The sequence below is a fragment of the Sceloporus occidentalis genome, unplaced genomic scaffold (genome assembly GCF_023333645.1).
Source record: "Sceloporus occidentalis isolate IW3139 unplaced genomic scaffold, rSceOcc1.0.p SCAF_361, whole genome shotgun sequence".
NCBI classification, from domain to species: domain Eukaryota; kingdom Metazoa; phylum Chordata; class Lepidosauria; order Squamata; family Phrynosomatidae; genus Sceloporus; species Sceloporus occidentalis.
Window position 1 is genome coordinate 324,384 of NW_028317341.1, and position 16,761 is coordinate 341,144.

The 16,761-nt window shown below is 44.2% G+C and overlaps 1 protein-coding gene across 1 annotated transcript; it reads right to left on the bottom strand.

The window, feature by feature from the left end:
* Nucleotides 1-9,040: 9,040 nt before the first annotated feature.
* Nucleotides 9,041-14,755, bottom strand: LOC149273658 (nuclear receptor subfamily 1 group D member 1-like). The gene is made up of 8 exons (XM_089506063.1): nt 14,701-14,755; nt 11,586-11,873; nt 11,400-11,488; nt 10,900-11,044; nt 10,379-10,788; nt 9,914-10,099; nt 9,353-9,563; nt 9,041-9,240 (listed from the first exon to the last, which is right to left on the bottom strand). The coding sequence occupies exons 1-8, from the start codon at nt 14,753-14,755 to the stop codon at nt 9,041-9,043; spliced, it is 1,584 nt and encodes a 527-aa protein (XP_089362189.1).
* Between the last annotated feature and the right edge of the window lie 2,006 nt (nt 14,756-16,761).

The following is a 16,761-nucleotide window of genomic DNA, read 5'->3' on the forward strand; positions in this document are numbered from 1 at the left end:
CCAATCCTTCGACACTACAATTTCTTTATTTCTCTGGGATATATTTCCGTTTTATGTGGTCAGAGGAAATTTTTTTGCAACTGACAGTAATGACGGGTGGCAACCTTCGGTACATATGCAACAGAAGGGGCGCAATTCTTGCACGCTCACACTTTACTTTAAAAAAAATAAAATATAAAAAAAAACAGAAATTTTTTTTCTCTCATACACTCATACCTCAAGCAGCAAACCCAACCCTCACTGTCCTGGCTTAGGGTGAGAAACTGTTTTTTGTGATTTTATTGCTCACCAGCTGAAAAACAAAATGCTAAAAAAAAAAAAGGGGGGGGTTAATACAAGATAACCCTTAAACTGGACTTAACAGACCGGAGATTCACCAAACTGGAGAAAACTTCAAGGAAAAGGGGTGCGCGTGGACTGGAGGACCCCCCTTCATCCTCGTGCCTGCAAGAATATCCTCAGACTGTCTAAGCCAGAGAAGATTATAAAGACCTCAGTTCTGTGCCACCCCCCAACCTTTTAGGACTCACTCAAAGGAATACTAAAAAAAAAAATATGAATTTCCCCGTAAGTGAGCTTTTTTGGTGTTTTTGTGTTTTTTTGTTTTTCGTTGACCCCACCTCTGCAGGATAGTTTCGAAAAGGGGGTTTAACAGATATTAGCCATAATTTGCAAAAGTGGTAAAGGGGAAAAAAAATATTTTTTTTCTCACCATTTTTTTTTGTCTTAATAGGACGGGGGGGGGGGGGGTGATACGCAATCCCACTGCTGCCACCTGGTTATAGTCTCATAATATTTTTTTTTGTGTAGCAAGATTAGAAGGGTTTGATGGGGAGGGGATACTTTGCCCTTTTAAACACTTTTTGCTTTCGGGGGTTTCTGGCAGTGTGGTGGATTTTCTTGTCATGGGGGGGTCATTTTATAGGAAGCTGTAGAAATATTGCACAGATATATGGCTTTAACATAGTGACGGAGGGGAGAGCTGACGGCCACTCACCTTTTAGAGTGCCTTACTGCCAGCTATACACAGATACTGTCTCTCTGTTTAGCCGTAATAACATTATATATATATATATATATATATATATATATATATATATATATATATATATATATAATTATACATTAAACTTAAAGGGATATTATACACAGAAAGTAGCCGGAAATAGAGAAATGTTTGTTTTATTGCCATCTGTGTGCAACTATTTTGCGAGGATGAATTTTGTTATATAAAATCAGAAATTACATTTATTACATGCATGTACAAATATTTTTATTGAATTTCTTTTCCTAACAAAGTAAGATGCAAATAAAGCTGAACGTTTGATAAGATAGATAACCCAATTTATCTTAATTTGTATTTTTTATTTCAAAGATTGTAGCTTATTCTTTGTGTATAATATCCCTTTAATTGAAAATTAGATTCTTCACTGCCAGAACCAGCACCCTGGCATTGAAGATGTTATTGGACAGCGCCCCCAGGTTGCCCCCAGGTACCCAGACCACCGAAGTGGAAGTATTAGGAAGATGCGTACATAGGGAGCACCCCTTATCCATTTTAAAAGGAATCGCGTCACCATGGCAACCAGTTAGATGCTCTTGCTGATTGGCATCAGCTGCATTGGTTGCTATGGTGATGAGACCACTTATCTAATTTTCACCAAAATTATTCTTTAAAAGTGACCCCAACAGAGTGGTATTTCTAGTGCAAACGAGGGACAATCAGTAACATTCCATCTGTTACCATGGTAATTGCTTCACTGGTAGAACTTGGTCCCATAATTGTTCTTTGTAAGTATGGAGATCAATGTAAGAATTGTGACACAATACAGTGTGCATGCGCGTGATATATAAGCCTGTCCATGCGTGCCGTCTATAGGGGTTTCCCGGTTGAAGTGTTCGGGGTCTCCTCGGATAAGTGCCGGGAGATCAATATGGAGGCAAAGCGGAAAGGCAGGACTTGTTGGGGGAAAAGTTGAGGATGGAGGCTGAGAGGCTCTGGTCTACGGGCATGAGAGCTGGAAGGACGTGTGGCGCATGTCAGCGGCACGTGATTGTGGCAGAGGTGGCCTCCGCGTGCATTACCAGTGATGCTTTCCAGTATTAGCGGGGGTGGGGGGGGCTTTCATCTTGGGGGGGGGGAACAAGCGTTTCTTCTTTATGACTATTTTATTGCCAGACGCCTGGCCTGCAGTCTCTCCCCTTAGCTCTAGATTTTTATTGTGTTCTCGGACAGATACAGCCATGTGTCTCAAGCAGGGAAAGGGTTAAAGCGCTCACAATGAGTGCCGGTGACCGTTGGGGTTAAAGCTAAGCTCAATGTTCTTGGGTCTGTATATTTAAGGAAATAAGACGCAAACTTTTTTTTTTTTTTTATGGGTTTTAAGGAAAGATTTTCTTTTTTTATTATATCCATTCGTGTAAATGTAACCCGTTCACTGCTGCCTCGATGCCAAGCAAGGAAGTTTCATTTGCTCCAAGGGGCAAAAAAAACAAAAAACCGATACTTTAATATTAAAGATCTTGGCTGGGGTGAGCCGGTGTGTACTAAAAGTGTAAAGTAACCAGATGGTCATTTTTAGATTATAATGTATCTATAAAAAGAATACGGAGAACCTTCTATCAGTGCACATATACATATGTATATATAAATTCTAAGATTAGGTAGATTGGGTTAATCTCTCAGCGCTGCATCCCTCCAGCAAAAACAGTAGGATTTTATTTTTAGCTTCCTTTTTGTTTTGTTTTATTTTTGTTTTTTTAATAGAGAGATTAAACGTGTTAACATTGTAAACTAATGTCCCGCACACTCTGAACCTCCCTGCCTCTGTCAACCCTCTGTTGCAAACAGCGGATCTGCCGCGACCCCCATTTGCTCTCCCTTCCCAGAACTTCAGGGGTTAACAGGCAGGGTTCTGTAAAACAGCTATGCAAGTGGCGTTAAACTGCAATGGGTTAAAAAAATAAACCGGATTTCTCCTATTTTAGGTGACCTGCTCACTGACTACAGGGTTAACGGCTCCAGAGAAACACACGGAAGCCTTTTATTTTTAGCGATCGCGGGTGTTAATGAGATGTTCAGGTATTATAAGGGAAGGAAAAAAAGCAAAGATTTATTGGAAAAGTCTTTATTCTGGATAGACTGTGAGTCTGGAGTATTATTTGGGGTTTTCTTTTGGGTCTATTCACTAAAGGGAGTGTTGGCAGGAGAGTTGTGTTTCGGCTCCTTGACTTCATTATACATTCCCAATGAGCTTCTGCTGTAGAAAGTGCTCGGCTGGCCCTGTATAATGTATAATTGGCGAGCCAGCTAACCCCTTTGTGCTGGAGAAACTTCATAATGAATAGTGACGTCCGCAAGTTGAAACCACAACTCACCTGCAAGCCCCCTCTTTAGTGAATAGACCCCTTTGGCATGTGTTGACCTAGAGGGTAGTGTTTACCCAGACCAAGTTGCTTGAAGCGGTGGAACTTCTAGATAAACTTTATCAGCTACACGAGACGGAATCTAGGTCTCTGTTCTGTGCTTTAGTTTGGAAAAGAACTTAATAGGCATCAAATTTAAAGGGACATTAATGTGTAGAAATTCAGTCTTTAATAGAATCACTACTTTTAGTTTGTTTGGATTAATTATTTAAAAAAAAAAAATGGTGAAGCAACATTTCAAAAAGCAAAACGTACAACGTCACTCTCCGGGGCTGACTGTGTTCATTTAAAGTTAACGGAGACGATAGCGAGCCGAGTACACCGACGGTTCTAGATGGGGGGCATAAGCCATATCTCCTAAATGCCGTGTCAGTTGGTCGGTGCCCATCCGCTTGGTACGTTGCGAGAAGAAAGAGAGAAGGGTTGGAGCTGCTAGCCTGTAAGGAGCCGTTCCCCACGTCTAGAACTAGTTCAGTAGAGATCAAGAAGGAACACCGCGCACGCTCTTTAGCAAATAAATAATGGAAATCTTGTGAACGTTTTGGCCACAAATAGCCTTCTTCAGGGCCGGGTTTTGCTCTGTGTGTGGCCGAAACGTTCTTTGGCGCATTAATATTTTCGGGATTCCTTCTTGCTTTTCACTCCCTTAGAGCAGTGGACAGAATCACGTTGGACCCTTTAACACAACGTTTTCATTTTAAAATATAAAGCATAATTCATGCAAAAGCACAAACTATTAACCCTCATTCATTCACTCTTACTGAATCATGCGCATCTTACTGTCCCTTTAAATGCGTGCCAAGTATTCGTGGCCGGCGTGTTATCCGCAGTATGGCGCAGTCCGCGGCTGACATGCCTGTCCTTGGGCGTCTGTCTTGTTTTACATCTTTCAATTCTAGAGAAATGGGCAATTTTTAGACCCGTGTCCAGAATCCCGATAGTTTTAACTCATGAGACGCCACAGCCTCCCTATGTCTCCCAGTCGAAGAAGACTTTTTTCTTGATATAGCATAAACATAAAAGGTCCTCAAATATGCCAAATAATAATGATAATTTTTGGATGATACTGAATGAAAACCTTGTTCTTCGCCTTTTGAGGCTGCAAGGATCTTGCATAAAAGCTGGTTAACCCTTTCTAGTGCTGTGGGTAGGTCATAGTATTACCTTTTTTAACCCATTGTGGCATCTGCCATATCACACACACACACACACACCTCCCGTACACCAGCACCTACCTACTCAGAACCTACGGAGAATATGCAGAAGGCTTTAGGTCATGCTTAGAATCGCTCTCTTTCTTGCCACTCTTGTACCATTTGCTGATTAGTCTGCAGGGAAATGATGTCATCAGTGACTTATTTTCTATGCCATTAAGCACCGACATTGAGGGTCTGTATATGTATATATATATATATATATATATATATATATACGTATTTTTAAAGTGTGGCTTATAGTGGCAAAATCAGTAATTGTTCTATCACATCCATGTGCAGGGATAATTTTTAATAATCTTGAGGTTTAAAAAAAACCAAACACATTGCCATGAGCTAAAATTAATATTTTACGAATCGAATATCTATATATCTCCACCTACCTCTGTATTCCAGCCATCCTCTACAATACTACAGGGAGGATCACTAGATCTGGCCTCTCAGGGGCTCCAAGGGTTAACCCTCTCGCTCCTATATTAGGATTCCCTGGAACCACCTTGTTCTCGATGCCTGCGCGCACACATAGCCCTATTATATAAGGATTGTTTGGCGCTTGTCCTTCAGAATCTTATAAGACGATAGTTCTCCTTCTGTTGGTTTGATATTTGAATTTTTTTTCCCATTTTTTTACTCAATTTATCATCTTTAGATCAAACCTCCCAGGAATTATCATTCCAGTGGGGTCAACTCCGACACAAGGTCAACTCCCCATGGCACCCGTCTTGTCAACCCCCCCCCCAATGCTTTTTTCGTATTTAAACATAGATATGGGTAAAATATTGGGCTTTGTAAAAAGCCTTATCAGTCCCATTTAGGAGCCCCGGTCCGATTGCCTTATTAAAAGTTTCCAATTTTCTTCTAATCGCGGATATTTAATAACAAATAGCTTTCTGTACTAAACCCTGCAGTAGGAGCGATCAGCGTGGAATGAGAACGATTGACTCCAGATACTCGGCTGTTACGATGTCTCATCTAGAAACTCAACTGATGGACTGCAGATAATCAGGACAGGCTCGGACCGTGCTGGGACTGTACCTAATGTCATTAAACCTCCCGGTTTGTAGATGATCAGGACAGGCTCAGACCGTGCTGGGACTGTACCTAATGTCATTAAACCCCCCTGTTTGTAGATGATCAGGACAGGCTCAGACCGTGCTGGGACTGTACCTAATGTCATTAAACCTCCCGGTTTGTAGATGATCAGGACAGGCTCCGACCGTGCCAGATTTGTAATGTAGGGTGACCTAATGACTGTAGATGTATCAGGGAGTGGCTCAGACAATGCTAGGTCTACACCTTGAATTTCCTATTGACAGGGCTGTCCAACGATCCGCTGGAGGGCCACGGCTTTAGAAGCCAGCACGTCCTCTGCCATCGACAATGTTCTCGAAGGATCTGGTCTACCAGAATGTGAATCCGTTAGGTATTTGACCCAATCCGTACGAATCCGTTGGACAGCGCTGCCATACAATACAACAAATGGCCTTTTAAAGGGGAAATCCCTGATACCCAGGCATGGATAACCAAGGGAAGAGATTTAACCCTATAATGGGCATCTTTTAGTTCTCATCATGCCATAGAGTGGATGCACTGTGGACCCTTTTGCAAACGTATCTATGCTTTGGTGTTAGGAATAAAAGTTGGGGTTAGCTGTTGTCTAGTATTGTCTGTGTCATATATATATTTTCAGGGATTCCCCCGCCCAAAAACCCCCTCTTTTCCCCATTTTCTCTCCGTTCTACCCCCCCATCTTATAAAAACTAAATAATGATGCCTGTCTATTTTTTTACTGTAATCTTTATATGCAGAGAGCCTATAAATGCTGTATTAAGGATGAGAAAATGCCATGCTAAGGTTTAGGGTTTTTAATGCCCCCCCCCCCCCCCCCGTTCCTGCCCTCCTCTGTAGTGTTGCGCTCTTTAAACTTTAACCCTTTTTCTGAGTAAAGGAGAGTCAGCCCTAGCCCCAGGATCAAGCAGTAGAATGTTAACCCTTGCATTGCTTTCTTTTTGGCAGCGGGCTGGTTAAATGGGGTGTGTAGGGCGTGTAAGCTCAGGAATTTTGGTTTGTGTTTATTGGCAGGGCTGGCTTCTCACCCGTCTTTCTTCTTCTTTCAGTAAAATAGACTAAGTTATTAATATAAAACGTCATATACACACAGCTTACCTCAGAACAGTGTCAGGAGGGTGAACCTGTGAGTCGCGTTGGGGGGCAAGTGTATCCCACCGTTCTCTACACCCTCCTGTCAGTTACCCTCCAAAACCCCCTTCTCCCCAAAACCTTACGTTTGTATCCTCTTTCTAGATATTCCTCCCTACCTGTTATATATATTTTTTTTTATTTTATTTTTTTTGATTATTGTTTTTATGGTCCTGTTTTTTGAGGGCCGAGTGTCCTTTCCACCAATAAATTGTAAGCTTTGTAATTACGTGTTGCAATGCATTCTGGGTCTTGTCATTCTTATTTTGCTTGCGTTTGGAGGGGGGGTTTCTTACAAAGGGAATTGACTATTTGGGTGTTATAATGTCAATCGTTTTATCTAAAATCATTTTACAAGATTACGTTTTGCATCTTCATTATCAAACTTCTCTCTCTGACCTCCGCTAGAAGAAAACGTAACGATATTCAACACATTTACCCAGCTAATTAAAGGGGATTTCCTCCTATTACTCCATATAATCGCACTTTATAACTCCTCCCATTACGCCATATATTCCCTCCCTATAACCAATCATTTTATTCTCTATATCTGCCCCTCTGCCACATAACCAGGGGCAGATCCCCTGATCAGGTTCCTAATGATCACTTTAGCAGCTGTATAATAAGGTTTAGGGGCTTAACATGGAAGAGTCAAATGATTACTCTAAGTGGAACAGCATCTTTAATCCAGCCCTTAATGACATCAATCTGTCCTTATTGTGTTTCCTCTGACATCACATAACCAAGGCATACCAGTGCATATTTTGCCTTTATTTCCCTCGATTTATCTATGACTACAGACTTTCACCCCGATAAGAAAAAAATAAAGCATGCTGGCTCCCAGGCACCACGCTGATGCGGACGCGACATCATAGTCCAGCATCCGTAGTAAGTACAGCCGCTGCTGGGGGGACGACTAGAGGTGTTGATGACGACAACTACTACTAAACATTTACAGCTTTGGGGTTTATTTGCTAAAGAGGGTCATGGTTAATTCAGCAGGGGCTGTCAAAAAAATGTCACCCATTCCTTATACATTAACCACAAGACCTTCTTGTAGAATTTCTCTGGGGTTGGTCCGTGATGATGTGTATTAGTTTCATGCAATTCAAACACGGCCCAAAGCATTATAACCCTCTTTCAAAACACGGTAAAAACTACACTGGAACAAGAAATGTGTGTGTGCTACATATTCTCATGGTAGGCAATCCAGGGGTTAAGTGTTAAACATGTAACACTTTTTTTGGGTTATATAAACATTATATATATATATAGTTCCAGAATAAAAGAATAGATTTATGAAACTTGATGCTGTAGGGATAATACATTAACAAAAGCTGCCATTTAGTAGTTAAATCGCATATGATTAATGTGTATAATAAATTGTCTGCCCCTTTTTTGCTTGAGGGGAAGACACCGTTTACCTGATCCAATAGCAGGCAGCACTTCCAGAGCAATTGACAGTGCAGTTGCGTAGCCTGACCAGCAGGCAGCACTGCTTACCCTGCATCAGCCTTAGACATGGTCCATCATGTTAAAATAGCTTTATTTAAGGTGGAATTACTTTAGTTCCAATATAAATACCAGTAGTTACAAAATATAAATACAACGTATAAGATATGTCCATATAGAACGATAACCCCCATACAACGTGTAGGATACACTTTGTTGATTCCTTTCACTCAGTGCGAGATAACATGCATAATGGCATCTTACGCCCCCTCCCCGTGTCAGGGAAGGGATTAAGGGTAGACAAAGACGCTTGTTTGAAATGTGTATTTATATTTAACAGAAATCCTGATATACACACAAATATTTACACGGTATCTGTACACTGTATGCCAGTAAAATATATACATATAGGTACAATGTTTTTACAGAATTCTCCATTCCCGACACATTGTTGCTGTGTCTAACATAGAACATGCCATTCCAAGACAGGTGTCACCGATGCCAACCGCTCACATTAGTGTCTTTATTTCTCATCATTAAAACTCAAAATGTAGCTTCAAGCTTCAAATATTCAATTTTGCATGTTTGTTTGTTTTTGTTTTTTTAAAACCGCACAGACGCCGATACCATTCCTGTGCGACAAATCACAACTAGTCCACGCTTGGTAGGCGACAGCTGGTTACGTCGGCACCAAGTACCTGCGCTGTCATTTAAGTGCCCTTCCTCCATCTGGTAGTTAACATGTCCCATTAGTGCGCGTCGACACGGAAAGAGAGCAGTTTCTCTGAATGCAGACTGTTGAGGGTCCGCAGGTCCGGAAGGCGAAGCAAGAGTTTCGTAAAGCGGGACGTGTCATTGGGACTGTTCTTGAGGATGAGAGAGCGGAGGGCGCGGATCAGAGTCTCTTGGAGTTGTTCTACTAGAGATGCGTTCTCCATGCCAGAGCGATCTGTGAGCAGAAACAGAGACGATTGAAACATAGAAAAGGCCTAAATATACAAATCAATCTTGGAGCCGTTACGTCTCCTATTAACCGGTTCGATGGTCTGCATGGCACTTACCGGCAGACACCAGCACCAGCGCGGTGAAGATCCCCAGCTCCTCCTGACTTAAGTTGAGAGAGGCCAGCTTTTCACTGAAATCAAACATGGAATTGAGAAGCTCCCCCATCCCCATGGCCTGGAGTTCAGGTAAGGTGTAGGAGGCTCCGCTCAGAAACCTCAGGGAGCGCTCGCGCACGTCGAACAGAGAAGCGAAGCGGACCATCAGTACCTGCAGCGAGAGAAAAGCCAACAGCGCGCTTAGAGAAAAGACCAATTTAAAGTCCGTTTAGGGAACATACAACTCATCTCAGGGGCCGTATTTATCAAGATATTACGACATGAGTGATATCCCCCTTTTTGCCTTTTACCGCTTCTGTCAGTGGAAAGTGGGTATCGATTAAATCCACGGGATCTAATTAAGCCCAAAAGGATCAAATTTAGATATTTTGTCTAGGCCACTGAGCCTTAAGGGGTAAAACTGCATAGTGTTTCTGATACAAAACTCACCCCCCCCCCCAAAAAAAATTTTTCAAATATTACTTTAAAAGCAACTTTGCTAGCCAAGGGTTGTGAGTTTACCTCGAACGTGCCGGCCTTGAGCAGCGTCACTTGGTCCTGCTGAGTGAGCTCTTGGAATCCGGGAATGTGTCGTGCGAATTCCACCACCTCTCGCACGGCTGGCGTGAAGCTAAGAGAGAAATCTTCCCACACCTCCTGAACGGAGCGGTGCGGACCACCACGGGGAAGCGCATTCATGGGACACGCCTGAGGAGAGGGGCGTCAGAGATCAGTACAACTCCTCAAACTCATGGATGTTCTGCACTCATATGTTCAAGTATCTCATGATGATATACCCGATGTTAAGTATCCACCTGAATTGTGCCCCAGAAGGCCCTTGCTGTTCACTTTGTTTAGGAATCCCCCACCACCCCCACAACTTTCTATACAGTATGCCAGTCCTAGATTATATTTATTATTTTTATAGATAGCAGAAAATGATCGCCCCTAAATACTGCAGCATTTCTGTGTCTTCTGAGCTCTTACCAGGTGAACGTCCTGGTTGGTTGGGGTTTCTCCATGTGTCCAGCATGATGGAAGAGGATTGCCGTGCTGATGCGGCCATGATGCCTTCTTTACTCTGTCGTGGGCATAGACGAAAATCTGCTGGTGAGCCTGGGTCACCTGGCATATGACATCATCAACGTGTTCCGGGCTGGGCGAGCGTGGAGGCGTGAGCTGCTGGGAATAGTGAGTGTACGCTTCGGGGAGCGGAGGCGGTGAAGGGCAGGAGACCTGTCCCAGGTGCGATGGAGAGGACGGCTGAAGTTGCTGTGGCTGTAGCGGGACCGGGCTCCGTCTCCCAAAGTGACCGCCGGCGATGTGGTTCATCGCACTGTGCATCTCCGCCAGCATCCGCTGCTTCTCCCTTTTTGGGATTCGACCAAACCGAACAGCTGGAGAGGAGAAGAGAGGATGAAGCGTAAACATACATGAACGAAGACACCTTGTCGGTGCACAAAAAAGGGGCTCATGAGCCGACACACAATGTAAAACACAACTCTTACCATCACGGGACATGCCCACCGACAGACACTTCCGGAAGCGGCACTGCTGGCACCGATTTCTGTTAATCCTTACAATGGAGCAAGTCTCATTTTTCAGGCATTTCTTGTACTGAATGTTCTGCTGTATACTGCGTCGGAAGAATCCCTGGAAGAAGCGGGACAGTCGGCATGTTTAGTAACGAAAACACAGATTCCCAGACAATGCCATGAAATCATCAAGATCAACTACTCTCGGGGGGGGGGCACAAAGGAAACGTCAAAAATACATATTGTCTTATTTTCTTAATCTGATTTCCCTGTCATCGCTACCCGAGCCGGTTTTACCGGCTTATATGCAGCAAACAACTTTACGGGCCGGGCTGTGATTCCGATGTTGTTTGCGTGCACCGTGTTTACTCGGTAAGCCTGCGATGGAAGATCGGGGCGAGTGCGCACCTGAAAACGATGCGCTAACCACGGGCATAACCATCGCTTATACAAATAAATCAGTGGACGCTCACCTTGCAGCCCTCGCAGGCGTGGACGCCGTAATGGAATCCTGAGGCCACATCCCCGCAGACTTTACACAGCAAGACCATACCGTTCAGCTCTAAAAGATGGAGGCACGCCGTCAGTACACGCATACACGCCGCCAGTACACGCATACACGCCGCCAGTACACGCGTCAACAAGTTCTGGACACTTACTGGTGATGCTGCTGGACGTCTTGCTTGGAGACACCCGGCTGCCATCATCCAGCGCCACGTGGAGCCCTCCCGGCGAGGCCGCCGGGCCATACGATTGGCGAGGGGACGTCTCCCCGCCAGACCCCGACGAGCTGGCGCTGTAGGAGTGCGACGGGGAAGGCGGCAGGTAGGAGGCGTAGTGAGAGGAGCCGCTTTGCGGGCTGCCGCCGGAGCAGTCGCTGTACACAGACACCGGGCTCGTCCGGCTGGGGGAGCTGCCGCTGGAACCCACGTAACTTATAACGCCCCCTGCAGGGAGAAAAGAGACAAAGTCATTAACAAGGGCCGTCCCAGTAATCATCCCCGCATTATGTTATCGTTTAAACCGATTCACCTCATTGCGGCCGTTCTGTATAAAGCAAGGTGAATTCTGGGAGTTAAGGCTGCAGCGCTCTATGCTTACGTGTAAAAAACACACACACAGACTAACAGTCATACGACGCACATTACAAACCATGACGCATCGCTGCATCCAGCCAGGCACCTAAAAGGTTAATGTCTGAGGGAGAGGCAGGGACTCTGCACTGCAGACACGGCCGCATTGCATTCTGGGTAACGCATGCAGGGTATGGAGGACGGGAACCCTGTCACCGCGCCAGAGTTCATACTAAGTGCTGCAGAGCGGATCGCGCCGTGACATACTCATGTTACACGCACACTGCCAGACATGCGCAGACATTTTGGAGCACATCTTTATCATAGATTGTTATGAGTGGCATATATGTGGGAAGTCGGCACCTCCCCGTCACACGCACACGTATGATGTAACGTGTGAGGCATGTATGATCGGATCATCCATAAGGATTTCTGGAAATTCCTAGATCTTCAAAGGTGTTTTGTGTAGAGTCGGCGATCTCGCCCCGGGGAAGCCTCCCTCCCTCCCTCCGCTCTGCCGCAGTCTCGCTCCCCCCGGAGCCGTCACACGTCTGGCCTCTATTTTAGGCTTCTGGGAAGGGGTATTCTCGGAGTCGGGCTTCCAGCTGACCCGATTCTCCCTCCACAGAGAGCCAACGGCTGGCATATTAAACCATTCAGCTCCACAGAACAGCCACCAGGAACATTCCATCAGTTTCCATGGCGACTGCTCCATATTTAGAGCTTTGCTGCAGAAGTGCCATTCTAGACATGGCCCATTATACTATCCGTATCGCATTACAGTTATCCTCGGGTCTCTGGCTCTCCCCCCCCCCCACCGCTCACGTGTTTGTCCTGAGGAACGCCATCCGGCTCTGAAAGGGTTACCCAGGATCCTCACGATTCTCTTCCCTTTAATTTATTCCCCCCCTGGCTGTGAACCACCCTGTACTTTGATGCCAAAGAATCAACTGCCTCCTTCAATAGTCCACGAGTTTTATTAATTATTCCGCCCCGCAATTTCCTGTCGCCCTGCTCTTTATCAAGCGTCCCCGGTTTTATCTCTCACGCTCTCTCTCCCCGTCTCTTTTTACTAAATCTTTATATATAAAGCAGGTGCCGCCATGTGTAAAGGACACAGACTGCATGTGACCTGAGGTTACTCGGCTCCCTGGTCTCACGCACGCACTCCACGTGTTCCCGGTGCACGTGGACCTACGAGTCACACCCCCAACCTTCTCTGCGGCCAATAGAGGATGTCCTATCTACTGCCTCGCACGCCTCCTTCAACGGCTGTGTCATCCTTTGACGGCTTCATCGCGTCAGGCGTTAATATGGGGGCTTGACACGACCCCATTTAATTATGTCAGCCCCCCCAATGGCATAACTGCAGCAGCCGCGTAGTGAAACGGGGCGATACACAAGAAGTAATAACCAAACCACAGCCACGCGCACACACGTTCCCTGTATATTTTACCCGTTGTACAGCGCTACGGAATATGATGGTGCTATATTAAACAATCATAATAATAATAATAATAAGTCAATCAACTCTTGGAAAGGGTGCGGTATGGAAGAGGTTAAACAGGACAAGGAATGTCCTCCAAGCCCCAGCAGTGGGAGTGGCCGCAATGATGACATCATCAGGGAAGTAACCAGAATTGCCCAGTGGAGGGGTGGGCTGAAGGAGCAGGAATGAAAACACTGTGCACATGGCTAGGAAGAGACAACACGTGAGGAGGGAGGGCGCATCCCGCTCACACACACAGCCCGAGTGACCTACTTACTCGTTCCATGTGACTGCAAGCTCTGCAGGCCAGGGCTCCTCTCCCTAAAGCCTGAGCCGCTTTAACATGGTAAATACATGTACTCGACCAAAAATAAACATTTATATATAATAAAAAATATATAATATACATTAAAGAACATATAGAAAAAAAATGAGTACTGCAAAATAAAATAATTACCTCTAATGTTCCACTTTAAGGACGAGCTTTAATCAGCCTCTTTTGCAAGTCAAAAGCAACACTTTTTTTTTTTTAAATTTGCACTACTGGACTAACACACCTGTACCAAGCTATTATATATATATATATATATATATATATATATATATATATATATATATATATATATATATTATATACACACACAAATAAAACTGGAAGTCTTTTTTATGTTGGAAATTTCACTATTCCAGACCTGTCAATTAGACTGTAAGCTTCGCTGCACAGCACTATGTAACTGTACATTGCTGATCTCTTCTTGAGAGATATATATATATATATATATATATATATACATACACACACACACACAACCACCAAAACACTGATATATAAGTAACTGCTGAGTAGCAGGACAGGGTCACCTGTGGGGTTTGACAGCTGTCAGTATGGATGACATAAATCATCAACTCTGTACACACGCATATCTATACATAACCTGAAAACATAGGGGTACACACACATACATACATGTCAAACACATACAAGAGCTACTGCAGCCATGCCAATGCCCTGTATTACTGCAGATTGCATAAACAAAAACAAATGTATAGAATGGTTTCTATAGACAGATGATATATATATATATATATACACACACACATAAATCTTCAATCCTGACAAGTCCCCACCACATAGTCCATACTTCGGTGCACATTTCAACGAAAAAGCAGTACTTTATTGCACACAGACAGTGACATGCCCACCCTCCTCACCTGTATTACTACTGCAGTCCACGGTTGCCATGGCTGAAATATCCGGATCATTCATAAAGGTGAACCAAGCAAAGGCGTCCACTCCCGTTCAACTGACACCGTGCCCGATACACCCGTGGGGTGCTGAGATTTCCTTATTTAATCCTTAAACGTGTAAAATTAGCAGCGTCTGCGGCATTGGGTAGAGACGATAAACCGCAGAGCCCCCTGTCCTCTAGTGTCCTTTTTGCATCTAGATTCGGAGAGTCTCCTCTGCATACAAATGGAAGCCGATCCCTACTGATGGAACACGCTCTGCAGGCTGATGTGCTAATGAAAGATATAGCAAAAGGCTGCAGACTATCTCACCTGCTAGAGATCCCTATAGGAAAAGCCACCTTATTTCTGCAAAAAAAATACTAATGCCGTCTATAGATTGCAATTAAATGCTTGCAGTGTATAGAGATGCCAGTGCGGTTTACAGAGATTATCGCAAACCCGCCCGGCTCTTTGCACCGTATAGAAAATGCCAGAATCCCCTACTGCGATAAGTGTCTGCGCTGCGGCTATCCTCAGCCAGTGATATGGGTGCCCAGAGCTCAGTAACACACGTCTACTCTCCTCGCTATCCCTGCTCCGCAATGCTCTCCCTGACACCTCCTGCTTCCAAGACTCTCTTCACTGCAGCACAGCGCATGCGCACAAGCTCTCGTCCTCCCTGATCCCGGCACGCGGCACTGAAGCACGGACCACGTGACTCTAGGGAGAGCCTCGTGCCCCAGTGACACACTTTCTTCGGCAGCTCGGTGCTGCGCAGGCGCCAGTCGGATTGCGGCTGTTATGTTTTCTTCCCCCTTTTTTATAAATCAAACTTTATTTACAAAACAATGGCTGTTTATTAAAATACAACAGGGAGAGGAAATTACATAATATTAAATATTATCAGAATACTACAACATGGGGGTGACAAAGTTACCTCTGCAGGGCAAATACCATCTTAGTATAAATAGAGCTCTCATTCCCCATGGTTTTACTTGGCTAGTGTGAGTGTATCCCAGATACATGAAAAAAACTTACAATAATGTGGAAAACTGCAGGCATATAGCTTGCCTAATTCAAATATTTGGTTGTAATTGATAATTACGTAAATAGCTACAAATAGGTTATAATGTGCCCTAAAAATTCTTTGTAACGCCCCACCTCTTACACACGAGGTTTGGAAATTTCAAATATTGGGTGGATTTTCTAACACGGCCCTGCAACATGTATGCGTTTTGACCTAAATTCTAGAACCAAAGAAATCTTGCTTAAGTTATCGTTGCTCAACTATTTCACAGAATAGCTCACGTTGGTCACCTATTCATTAAAAATATCTCAGAGGCAATAATTATCCGACGCTGGCTCGCTTGGCACGGTGCCATGTTTTGTGCAAGAGAAGCAGCAGCCGTTGGTATTGTGAAAACCCCCATAATATTTATTTTTCAGGGTTATCGTTAAAACAACAACTAGATGTCATCTGTATCGGTCAACAAAATGTGACGTTGACTTCCAGACCTCATTTAAGGTGTAGTCATACCCCAAAATTCTTGGGGATCAATAAAGCAAACTTTAGAGGCAGGGGAAACTTTCATATTATTTTTTTTTTATAAACACAATTTATTAAAGTACCAAAAAAATAAGGTTGGCCGATTCTTTAAAATAAAGGTTTAAATTAGTAAATCATATCTAGTTCTACTTCTTATCAGGTCTGTACATGTAACTTTGTAATACATTTGGCTACCAACAAGGACTCTGGAGAACAGGGCTACTGAGACACAATTATAAAACCCCAGGGATAGAGACGGAGTGGGATTTTTCTTACTTGAGAGGTCTTACAAATAGAGCCGGTTTAGAAAGTTGCTAGAATGTTGTAGAATGCTGTTGGTAGAGTGCACGTGTTTACGACTAAGTCGTTGATGTGGAACTCCAGATGCGATCGCTTGTTGAGGAAGCATCAGCTAGTGGGAGGCAAGAGCTGAATCAGGCACCGGGAGAAACTGCCCTACAGACAGGCTTCAGTCCCCAACATCACATGCTACTGGC